Consider the following 12,063-nt stretch of genomic DNA (forward strand, 5'->3'; position numbering starts at 1 on the left):
CCTCTGGGTCGACTGGGTATCAGAGGTCATCTCCTCGGGAAGTATGCCACATAGGGGGTCATTGAGGTACTGAGGCCACTCAGCTGGATGGGTAGGAGCAGGACACCCACTTCAGCTCTTGGTCTTCTCCTGGGGAGTCTCAGTCCTCATCTCTCCAGCCTCCCAGTTGCTGGCGCTGGGTTTTCAGCCAAATGCTACCTAAAAAGAGTTTGGCTTCACAAGGCCTGGGATCCCTGCCAGCCACTAGTCCATGAGGGGAGAAGCAGGGAATAGGCACTGGTCCCCTGATTTGGAGAGGGGTCCAGTGTGTTAAGATGCTCTCAGGGGGCCGAAGGTGTAGCTCAGTGGTAGAGTGCTTGCCTTGCATGCACAAGGCCCTGGGTTCAATCCCCAGCACCACAAAAAAAAAAAAAAGAAGAAGAAGAAGAAGAAGAAGAAGGCCTCAGGTGCTGGGCTCTCTCTCCAGCATGTCATTTAATTCTCCGAGGTACTTTACCTACCTTCACCAGCTCACAGATGAGGAATCAAGTTAACTTGGAGAGTCTGGAGTGAGTGAATCTCACTTAGAACATAGAACTTAGGGCTCTGTGCTCCAGGTTCATCCCATGAACACACAGCCTGTTGGACTCTTGTTCTAGAGATCAGGCTCATGAAGCTGCAATGAATGTTTTGAAACCAACCTGGTTGCCACTGGATACACTGGCTTCCCTCTGAGCACCAACAGACACCAAGCGGGGACGGGAGGGGAGGATGACAGGAGGAAGGGGCGACAGGAGGAGCTGGAAGGGGCAGAGGTGGAGAAGTTAATTATAGTCCTTTGCCCTTCATTGGGGCTCAAGGAGGCCCCCTTTTAGGCAGCTTTGAGTCCATCTGTGTCTTGCTCAAGGTAAACAATCGGTCTACCATCAAGGGGACATGTGGCCCCATCAATGTGAGTGGACACGTTGTGGATCTCTGTTGGAAAATGAATAACAGAAAATTGTATACAGTTAGGGGGAAAATAGGTGGGAAATTCCATGTACTCAATAATCCTTATCTGTGGAAGGCCTCAGATTAGGGGGATTTTAATGCTTTCTGTATTTTTCTATAAGATTTAAATGTATGTGTCATTACTTCGGTAATTAGATTTTTTTATTTTTTGTATTGGGGACTGAACCCACAGTGCTTTTCCACTGAGTTATATCTCCAGCCCCACCCCCACACACATGCCTTTAAAAATTTATTTCATTTTAAGATAGGGTCTCCCTAAAGTTACCCAGGCGGGCTCAAACTTGCAATCTTCCTGCTTCAAAACCACCCCCCTCCACCACTCAGTCCCCAATAGCTGGGGTTACAGGTATGCACCAATGAGCCCAGCTAATGTTTTGATAATTAGAATGAAAGAGAAAAAGAAGCCAGGTGCAGTGGCATGTGCCCAGCAACTCAGGAGGCTGAAACCGGAGAATCGCAGGGTTGAGGCCAACCTCAGCAATTTAGTAAGACCCTGTCTCAAAATAAAAAATAAAAAGTGCCAGGAATCTCACTCAGTGGTAAAGTGCTCCTGGGTTCAACCCTCAGTACCGCAAAACAAACAAAAAAGGGCAAAGAAAAGGAAGTTTTTAGAGAATAGGGGTCCCTCCATCCATCCGTCATCTAAACTTCTAAAACAACTTGCGTACCTGTACCAGGTGCTCTGCTTTTATGTTACCAGGAAGTAGTTTTGTGCCATAAAGGATTTTGTCCTTAGTGTGTACTATTAATTATTAAAGAAATGTTTGTTAATCTTGTCAGATAAGCTTAATGCTTAGCTTGAAGACTGAAAAACTAAATTGTTTGTCCCTTGACTTTGCACAATGTTGCTTAGGCATTTAGCTTAAAGGGGGAAAAAAAGAAAGAAAGAAACGAAGAGGAAACAGTGGGATTTTGTTTTGCTTTCATGATTGTTTCAATGCTTAGACCTGCAACACGCTTCCTATTTGTGACAGCTACACAGCTTCCCTATCTTCCAGCTTAGGAAAATAGGTTGTTATACTAATTACTAATCCAGGGAGGAAGAGAGAGTGAGATGCAAAATGGAAGGTGAAATACAGGGGATGACAGATGGAAACCGGAAGGAGGAGAGCAGGAATACAAAGGTTGCTTCCTGGAGGAGGAGAACCAGATCTGGCCTTGGAAGAGGTCAGTTCAGGAGCAGGAAGAGTGGAGGGAGGGCATTTCTGGCGGGAGGCAGCCAGGTGGGGCAGAAGCTACACTGGGCCAGACCTCTGTAGGCTCCCTTTCCCACCCCCTTTTCCCCTCAATAAGGGTTGGGATCCTGCGGCAGCCTTGTGTCGCTGGACTCTGGGGAGGCCCAACCTACTGCAGTTCTGGACCTTGCCCAGGAATTTCCATTGAAAGGTGAAGACAGGCCAAAGCACAAGCAGGCTGGCTCAGCTCATCCCTAGAGAAACCTGTGCTTCCATCTCTTCCTGAGAACCACCTGTCACCACAAATATGTGAGTAGGAATAAGGTCCTGTCCTCTCTGTGCAGCTGTATCTGTGTGTGTGCTGGAATCAGGGCTTCTAAGGCTGTGTGTTTGTGTGTGTGTGTGTGTGTGTGTGCATATGTACTCAATGTGTGTCCCTGCTTGTTTGTATGTATGTCTGGGTGTGTTATCTTAACCAGTCTGCTGTTGGGATAGAGTACGGTAATCCCCAAAGGGAAAAAAGGAGGAGGAATGAGAATAGGGAGACAGGGTCGTACTTAGGACTTTATTTACAGATGAGCTGAAGCCTATGAATTGAGCTTCAGCAAAAAAGGAACTATAGACTGAGTGTAGTGGCTCACTCCTAGTAACTCCAGAGGTTGAAGCAGGAGGATTGCAAGTTTGAGGCCAGCCTCAATAATTTAGCTAGACCCTGTTTCAAAATAAAAATATAAAAATGACTGGGGATATAACTCAATGGTAGAGCACCCCTGGGTTCAATCCCCAATGTTGGGGGAAAAAAATAAAAGGAACTATTGGCTCTTGGCATGAAAAAGTCCAGGGGTAGTTATCTAGGGACCAGATTGCTGTCTTCAGGATATTGTGTCTCCATTTTTCAAGTGTGGAAAAGTATAATACAATAAGCATATCACTACTTTTTTCCCTTGAAATATTGCATTAAAGAGAAGGATATGCTCTTCAGTAGAGAATCAGAGGGCGCTGGGGCCGAGTGCAGGCAGGCAGCGTAGAGTTGAACCATCCAAGCCCTGCCAGAGCATGAGGAGATTTTTATATTGCACAGTAAGTCCTCCAACAGTCATAATTTTTCCATGAAGAAGATTAAACCTTAAACACCTGCTTCAAAAAACCAAAACAAAACTACCTCCCTGCCCCCATCCCAGGGAGGGGGGGAGTGGAGAAAAAGAAAAAAGGAAAGAAAGAGAAAGGAGAAAAGGAGGAAACAAAGAATCTCTAATCCTAAGGGCTTTCAAATGAGAGGCATGGCCTTTTCTCTATTTTCTATATTTATATGAAAATAATTCATGCTTCATGCTAAATACATTATTTACCTTATAAGAACGTTGTTGTTTTTAATTTTAAAAAGTTTGTTTAATGATTGATTTTTTCTTTGAAGGAATCCATGCATTATGGATCAGAAATATCTGCTGGCTATACTGGCTAAATGTGGAAATCAGATTTTTTGCAAAGATGAATTTTTTTGATACAAGGGATTGAATTCAGGGGCACTCAACCACTGAGCCACATCCCCAGCCCTATTTTGCATTTTATTTAGAGATAGAGTCTCACTGAGTCGCTTAGTGCCTCACTTTTGCTAAGGCTAGCTTTGACTTGCAATCCTCCTGCCTCAGCCTCCCGAGCCATTAGGATTACAGTCATGCACCACCGCACCTGGCACAAAGATGGATCTTGACTGACATTAATTGCAGATTCTTTTTTGAGGGCAGTATAGGAGTTATTTTTTTACCATGGTTTATTTTTTGTGTGTCCATCAACATGTGAGCATATCACTTAATGGCAAGTGATTTTAACCTGTTGTGTGGAGTGAGGCAAGCCAGGGCCTCTCTTCAGAAAAATGCCTGTATCAGATACATACTTATTTCCTTCCTTTCCTTCCCTATGAAATGGGCAGAATTTGTTGTTTTGGCCTGGAACTCCTGGAGCTTACAGGACAGGTTCAGAAGGGACTGTAAGAAGGGCCACCTCCTCCATGTGTTGGAGGGGCCCAGGCCGAGGTCCGAGGCACAATGAGGAGCCAGCTCTGGGATGGCTTATGCAACCCCCAAGCACCATGCTTCCAGGCTTCTGCTCCTGCCACCCTGCCCTCTTCCCCACTCCATCCTCTTCCCTTCCTCAACCCCCGCTCCTGGATCCTGCAGGCTCTCCCTTTAGCTTTTGGGCCCTCTCTGTCTTTGTCTTTCAGCTGGAAGATCTGGCCCATGGAGAAACAGACACCCAAACAAGGAGAGTTCATTTCTCTCAAACCTGCAACCCATGGCTTGGAGAACACGGAGGCTGAGTTCTTGAAGAGCCTGGTCTGTCCCCTTCCCCAGCCTCCTCAGTCTTTGGGTTTGAGTCCTAACCCACAGTGGGAGGGTCTATGCCCACCTTCTTACACATCCATCTTCTTTGGCCTCCTCAGCTATTTGCTTGCATAATTAAGGCAACTCTGATGAGCTGGAATCCCTGTATAACTCAGCCCCCTTTATTTCACTCATGAAACATTTATTGGGCACCTACTATGTGCCAATATAACCCATCCAAGTCTGAAAGGTCAGAGAAATTTCCGATGTGGAAGTAACATTTAAGCTCCAATCTGAAAGATGAGAAGAGAAACAAGATGATGGGGTGAGTCTCTGAGAAAGCCTCAGCCTTCCAGGAGCTCCTAATCTTCTCCTTCCTCTCCACTGGCCAAGTTGAGGATCACAACCTGGTCTTTGGAGCATAACATGGCACCCTTTCCTCTCCCAACCTTCTGTGACCAGACCCCTTCCCTATGCTGCCCTGTGCACCCCAGGAGGCAGCTTTCACAATGTCACCTTGCAAGAATGTCCCCCACCCAATAACTCCAAGGACTGTGGGGTAAATGGCATTCTTTAGACATACAATGAGGTAACCTTGCCTGGGACTTTCCTTAGAGGCTTCCTCTTGGCCCCCAACCAGTCAAAGTGTTCCTCCTTGATGCAGATTGCAAGCTCCCTGAAGGCAGAATATGTCTAACACAGAGCCCTGAACATAGTAGGTGCTCATGGTATGCTTTGCAGAATTTAATTAAGTAACCCTCTGATTATTTCTTGTGCAAAAGTCCCATTCTCACCTCAGTCTACTGATGAGGGCCTATGGGTACCTTGGGGTGGTCTGGGTCTCTCACCTCTCTGGGCCCCTCAGCTCTTCTATCTCTCAGGTGGGAAGGCTGGCCCTGATGTCTCCCTGATGGCTTTAGGAGGAAGGCCGGCTTCCTGGCAGTGACTCCAGCCCCATAGAGCACGAGGGCAGCTGGAGCAAAGCTGACCCGAAGTCCTTTTCTAGATGGTAGGTGATCTCTGTGAGGATTATAGACTAGTCAGGGAAATAGGATGGGGACCCTGGCCTCCTGGCACATGTGGGAGCTGGATACCTTTGTTGAAGGAGGAACCAAGGCACTTCAGCCATTTCTTGCACCTAGATGAGCCATGCTGTCCTCTCCCTCAGAGGTAAGCCAGGCCACAGGCCCTACCTGCTCATAAGCAGCCAGAAACCCCAACATGTACAGTGGGCTGCTCTGGTGGAAGTTGGGGAGGAGGCCCTGAACCAGTCAGGGCCTCCCCTTTAACCTCCCCCATCCCCCTTATACCTGGTCCTGCCTCTGAGGGAACTTAAGGGGAAAGCTGAAGCTCAGTTTAAAACTCTTGACTGACCCAGGTTCACATTTTATATGGAGGGAAAAGGACCAGCCAGAGTGTCCTCGGTGGCAGGATCCTGAAATGAGCACAGAATGAAGGATCTGGAGTGGCAATGGGGGAGGGATCCATCTATTGTCTGGATGGAGGGACTCAGGAAGATGCCTCACTTACCCTCCAGAGAGGGGACAGGAGGATAAAATTGCTCCTGGTGGTTGAATTCCATGAGCACTGCGTGCACATCTACTAGAGGTACCTATCGTTCCTCCAGGGACAAACAGATGACCAAATGACCAGGTAAGAATTAGCGTTTGGACTGGGTCTGAAGGTAGTCACAGTTGGGCAGGGGCCAGGCTGCCTCCCTCTGGAATAAGTAGTGCTACACTCCCTCCCTCTGGAATAGGTAGTGCTGACTTAGATGACGAGTGTCCTGATCCAAAGGAAGCAAATGAAGAACAGGAAGCTAATGTATCTTGCTCCATGGACAGGTGGAAATCAGGGATGTGAAGGCCATCATCTTTGTATATTTCTGTATGTTGATAAGGTTCTTCCCTATCAATTCCCTCAGCTTGGAAACAGGATTTATTCCTGGGGTAATGGAGCCTGCTGGAACTGCTCCAGTCCAAAGGCCCAACTTGTGTAGACCTAGAGGCAGGGAGGTCTGAACCATGGCTCAGTTTATTCTGGGCTGGGGTTGCCTGGCAACCCTGTGGAATGTCAAGGCCAGAGCCTGGCTTGCCCTCTTTCACCATTGTACTAGGAACACATTTGAGTGGTTTCTACCTGAAGGTGTTGAGGATCCATACTGGGATTACTTTTATGGGAGTAAAAGGGCCACTCATGAACACTGTTGGTCCTCTCCCCAGGAGGAGCCTGCAGCCAGTCCTGAGAGCACGAAGCTTCTACAGGAAGCACGCACAGTTGTTCCGATGGATCTATATAGGCCTGTTCTGTACTGGTGAGCTGGGGACAAAGCCCTACCCAGAAATCACTGCCTCCCCAGCCTCAGGACAGGGTCATTCACTTTACCAATCAGTCAACAAATGTTTGCTGAGCACCAACTCAGGGACAGCTCCCAGGCTAGGAACTGAGGCACCAGTTAAACCAGACCAGATCTCATTCTGAAGTCACTCCCTCATCAGCTAGGAAGTGGCACCAATATGCCCACATGATTCAGTGAGCCATCTGGGAGTCAGGGAGGACTTTCAGGAGGAAGTGAACTTCAAGTCTCATGAGGGTGAATAGGAAGTGAGGGAAGGACAATAAGGAGTGAGAGGAGTCACAGAGCAGAGATGAAAACCATCATGGTGTGGAATTTGATGAAGTCTAGTGTGGCTGGAGGATAGAGTTTATAAGGAATGCCAGTGCATGAGGTTAGAAGGCTAGGAAAGGGTCTGGAATTGGAAGTGGATTATGGGGGAGGATTCTCAGTGATTTTGATTTTACTCTCAAGAGAGCCATCAAAAGATTGAAAACACAGACATGTCCAGGTGGAATTCATACTCTGGGATCCTGGGGAGACAGAGGGAGAAGGAGACATTGAGGGCCATGATATGTTTGAGAATTAAGTGATGGAAGAGGGACAGGGCTAGATTTGAGAAATCCTAGAGAAGCAATGCCAGTGTAACTTGGGAGGTGACCAGATGTGCAGGATGAAGGAGACCTTGAATCAAGGTTGCCTTGGGTTTCTGCATGGGTGATGGGTGGATTATGGAGCTTCCTGCAGAGCTATAGAACACAGGTGGAAGAGACGGTCTTGCTAAGAGGGAGGTGATTTGGACAGTCTATTGGAGGTAGCACCACCAGGTCATCCAGGGCAAGAGAAAGTTTCCCCTGGAGAAGTTACTTGGAGAATGAATTGAGAAGTGGGTCAAGGACAGAAGCCTGGGACCATCCACATGGAAGATCAATAACATCTCTGCAAAGGGTAAACAGAGCAAGGACAGAGTCAAGTCCATTAATTTAGGGGCAAAGAGGTGGTTGTGACTTAGAGCATAAGTGCAAAAACTAAATTGGAGTAAATGGGAGGTGAGGCAGTACAGACAGCAAGTATGGAAACTCTTTAGAGAAATTTTTATGAGAACAGAGAGGAAATATTAATGGTTAGGATTTGACAAAAGATCAATGATAGACATGTGTTTGTGATGGGAGACACTTGGAACATGTTTGTGAGCTGAAGTGGGGGCTTTGTAGAAAGAGGACATTCCCCAGAGAAGGTACCTGGGCCCAGGTGGAGGGACAGGTCTTTGTAGGCTAAGACTTATCTCTGTCAGGTTGGAAGTAAAGAGAGGAAGATGGGTGTGGATATAGAGACCATAATAGGTAGCTAGGGAGGGGAGAGGATAGTGAGAGAGGTGGCAGAAATGGCCCTAGTTTCTTGAGGTACTTAAAAACAAGTTCATCTGCTGAGGTGGGGTGGGTTCATGGTTTCTATATTAGTCAGTTTTCTGTTGCTATAGTGAAATATCTGAAGCTAGATACTTTATAAAGGAAAGATTTATGTAGTTCATAGTTTTGGATGCTCATGGACATGGCACTATCATGCTCATGGACACATCAGCTAGAAAAGTTCATCACTTCTGAGGGCATATCCCCAATGACCTAATTATCTTCCATTAGGCTCCACCTCTTAAAGGTTACACTACCTCTCAAAATTACCACACATGAATTGAACTTCTAACACATGAACCCTTTAGAGGAAACACTCAAACCACATTCAAACCATAGAAGTTGCTCATAGTTTCCTTCAGAGATGGTGTCTAAGACTGTGAAGTCATTCTTTGGCAGGGTCTGAAATCAGGTCTCCTCTGCTTTCTATGCTATTAACTTTACTCAGATTCAGATATGCTTCCCTTGAAGGAGTGATTGCATAGACTCTAGTAGAGAAAGGACTAACATGGATGGCTTTATTGTCCCTGGTCTTAGAAGACTTTGCCTATCATTCTAGCCAAAGTCCAAGGGAGGTCTTTGATTGGTACAGCTTTGTTCATGTACCTCTCTCTCTCTCTCTCTCTCTCTCTCTCTCTCTCTCTCTATATATATATATATATATATATATATATATATATATATGTTGTAGATGGACACGATACCTTTATTTTATTCACTTATTTTTTATGTGGTGCTGAGGATCAAACCCAGTACCTCCCAGGTGCTAGGCAAGTGCTCCACCCTGTCTTGGCCTTTCCAGACCCTTCCTTCCTCCCTGGCCTGCTACAGCCCACCTCTGAGGCACTAGCACCTAGGCAGATGGACCTAATTAGGGCCTAACATCCCCCCTGTGTGAGACATTTAACTTGTCTGGCCTGTTTCATCACCATCTAAGTGGGCATCACCACAGCAATGACCTTGTATGATGGCATGAGAATTCATTGTGAAAATGTATATAAAGTGCTGATCTCAGCGCTTGGTGACCATGGCACCTCAACCTGTCCTCTTCTCCTTAACTTCCAGAGCCTACCTGCATCCCAGGCTGGGCTCTGAAGGGCTCTACCTGTGCCTCTAAATGCCACTCATACAACAGGAATCCCAGTCCACAAGCTTCTGTGTGGAAGGGAGCTTTATTTCTACAACTCGATTTATTTTCCGTTTTCATTTTATCATCCCGGGGAGTGGCAGGAACTTAATTTATGTCTATTTGGAAACTCCCTTCACCCCTTTCCCTGGCAGACCCCAGGAGGCCTTAGCCACGATCACTCCTCAGGTTTCTTCTGACCAGCCCACTTCTCCAGGTGGTCCTAAGTTCTCCATGCTGGCAGGGAGCCCTGGAGATGTCCCTTCCCCACCACAGGCCTGCCCTGGTTTCCCACCTCTCTTGTCTTCCTCACTTCCCCTACTTAGTGACTACAGAGTGTACATACTTACAAGCTTTCTGGGGCTCTGCCTGACCCCATACCACGTAGTGATGCTCTCTGAAGTCTTAGTGTCTCCCTGGGGCTCCACCCTGGAAGCAAGGCACATGGCTCTTCTGCTTACTGTGCCACAAACCCACTGGGTGCTGGCCACCTTGCCAGGCTCAGGCCTCTCTGGGACCCATCAGTGTCTTTGCTCTGTTATTCTCTAACTAGTCTGATAGCAGAGGGGGCAGGGTGGGACCTATTTCCTCATGATGTTTCATTCCACATTTTTAATCCATGGCTCTAAGTCCTTTCCAATCCCTTAAGGCCATTTTTTTAATTAAAAATTTTTTTTGTGTGTATTTATATTGGGGATTGATCCCAGGGATGCTCTCTACCACTGAGTTGCATCCCTTCCTTTTTATTTTTATTTTTATTTTGATACAGGGTCTTGCTAAGCCTGCTATCCTCCTGTCTCATTCTCCCAAGAAGCTAGAATTACAGGAAGGTCCTACCACACCTGGCAAGGGCCCTTGATTTTGAAATTTGAAATCCCAAGGAGACACATTTCCCCTGTGGTCTCTGCTTGTTGAGGAACAAGCCCAGACTGGCTCAGCTGCTCACAGGAGAGAAAGGCAAAAGGTAAAAAAGGAAACTTCAGGAAGAAAATGGTCGTTGATTAATCATCAGTGATTGATTACTTCATGGAGTCACTGATTCAGCTCCATCCTTCATGGGACGTAGCATGGTTCTAGATGGTAGCAGGCGCTCCATTGATGCCCAGAGATTTATGCTGTCTTGTCTCACCTGCTCTATTTACATCTCCTCACATTTGGTTAGCACTTCACAGTTTACAAAGCCCATTCACACACATTCTACCAGCTAATTTGTAACAAAATCTGACATGGCAGGGATGAGTGTTCTCATTTCCAAATAAGGAAAGAGAAACCAGAGAGTCTGGGTGAATTTCCTGCCCTCTGTGCTTTGGATGGAGTGAGATGGAGCCAGCATGTGAGGCTGCAGGGCCTGGAAAGATGGTTGATCCTTTCTCTGTTCCATCCCCCAGCATTTGCTGCCTTCCTGCTCGTTGCCTGCCTCCTGGATTTCCGGAGGGCCCTGGCGCTGTTTGTCCTTGCCTGTGTGGTCTTTGTCTCCCTGGCCTGCAGGCTGCTGAAGAAGTTACTGGGGCCAAAACTGAGGAGGTGTGTGAAACTCCAGGGCCATCCCCGCCTCATCCTGTGGTTTAAGAGGTGAGTGAGCTGGCAGCCTGGGGTGGGCAGGAGGCAGCAGCCTCAGCCCTGGCCTACCGGAGGGTTCCCATGTCAGAGACCACTCCCTACCCTGTTTGCCTTCTGGGCTTGGGGGCAGGAGTTGCGGGGTGGATTCAAAGGCAGCAGCCATCTCTGTTGTGTTTTGCCAGTTCTCAGCCTCAGTTACAATAGGGACTGTGATGGCTGAGACAGGACTGGACTGTTTCTTAGGTTCCGAGAGCCCAGCCCATCCAAGCAGGGAGGGCCCTTCTCAGTGCCTCCCATAGGATCCCCTGGGGCAAGTGGGAGACATATGGCTGCCAGGGACCACCCCTGGAGTCTGGCTTAGCAGGCTAGATTGGGGTCCAGGTGCTAGTATTTTTAATTATCCCCCAGTCGATTCTGGTGTAGTCACTCATGTCCCTGGACACGTTTGGGGTGGGATCTCTTGATTCTGAAACAAGATTCCTTGGAGCTCTGGAAACAATGGAGACGCCATAATGTAGGTTAGGGAAGAGAACATCAAACCCCTGTCTTAGTCATTTTCTACTGCTATAACTGAATACTAGACTGGGTGGTTTATAAAGAATAGAAGTTTATTTTGGTCCTGGTTCTGGAGGCTGGGGAGTCCAAGAACAGGGTGCAGCATCTTAGCTTCTGGTGAGGCCTTGGGCTGCTTCAGCTCATAGCAGAAAGCAAGTGGGGTGCCTGCAGAGGAGACAAAGTAGAAGCAGCTGGATGTGGTGGCACAGGCCTGTAATTCCAGTGACTCTGGGGGCTGAGGCAGGAGGGTCGAGAGTTCAAAGCTAGCCTCAGCAATTTATCAAGGCCCTAAGCAACTCAATAAGAGCCATCTCTAAATAAAATACAGAAAAAAGGGCTGGAGATGTGGTTCAGTGGTTAAGTACCCTGGTTTCAATCCCTGATTAAAAAAAAAAAAAAAGCAGCCTTGATTTAAAATGAATCACACTCACAGTGCTACCAGTAACTAATCCAGTCCTGTGAGAGCAAGAATTGATCCATGCCTGTAAGTATTAACCCATTCCTCATAGAAAAAAACCTGATGACTTCTTAAAGACCCCACCACCCAAACACTGCCACGGTGGCAGTTCATTTCATTATGAGTTGAGGTGGG

At 47.2% G+C, this 12,063-nt stretch overlaps 1 protein-coding gene and 1 non-coding gene across 9 annotated transcripts in view; both read left to right on the forward strand.

Annotated features, from left to right (window-relative positions):
• Window positions 1-12,063, forward strand: part of LOC124088472 (sodium/nucleoside cotransporter 1) — a 118,019-nt gene that overhangs the window by 66,093 nt on the left and 39,863 nt on the right. For 7 of the 8 annotated variants that reach the window (XR_009226272.1, XR_006850364.1, XM_046438083.2 and 4 more), the window contains 4 exons: window positions 4,387-4,498; window positions 5,407-5,495; window positions 6,709-6,800; window positions 10,745-10,928. Coding sequence is in view for 6 of the 8 variants with exons in the window: in XM_046438083.2 (XP_046294039.1) it covers window positions 4,387-4,498; window positions 5,407-5,495; window positions 6,709-6,800; window positions 10,745-10,928 (477 nt within the window). In the remaining 2 variants the exon portion in view is untranslated. Of the gene's footprint in view, window positions 1-2,182; window positions 2,475-4,386; window positions 4,499-5,406; window positions 5,496-6,708; window positions 6,801-10,744; window positions 10,929-12,063 lie in introns of those variants that run through there. The other variant, XM_046438154.2, reaches the window with a different exon arrangement.
• Trnaa-ugc (transfer RNA alanine (anticodon UGC)) lies at window positions 331-401 on the forward strand. Its single transcript has one exon. It is a non-coding gene; the product is annotated as a tRNA-Ala (tRNA).

The sequence above is a fragment of the Marmota monax genome, unplaced genomic scaffold, assembly GCF_021218885.2.
Source record: "Marmota monax isolate L192 unplaced genomic scaffold, Marmota_monax_Labrador192_F-V1.1 WCK01_AAM20220418_F8-fsc00005, whole genome shotgun sequence".
Taxonomy (NCBI): domain Eukaryota; kingdom Metazoa; phylum Chordata; class Mammalia; order Rodentia; family Sciuridae; genus Marmota; species Marmota monax.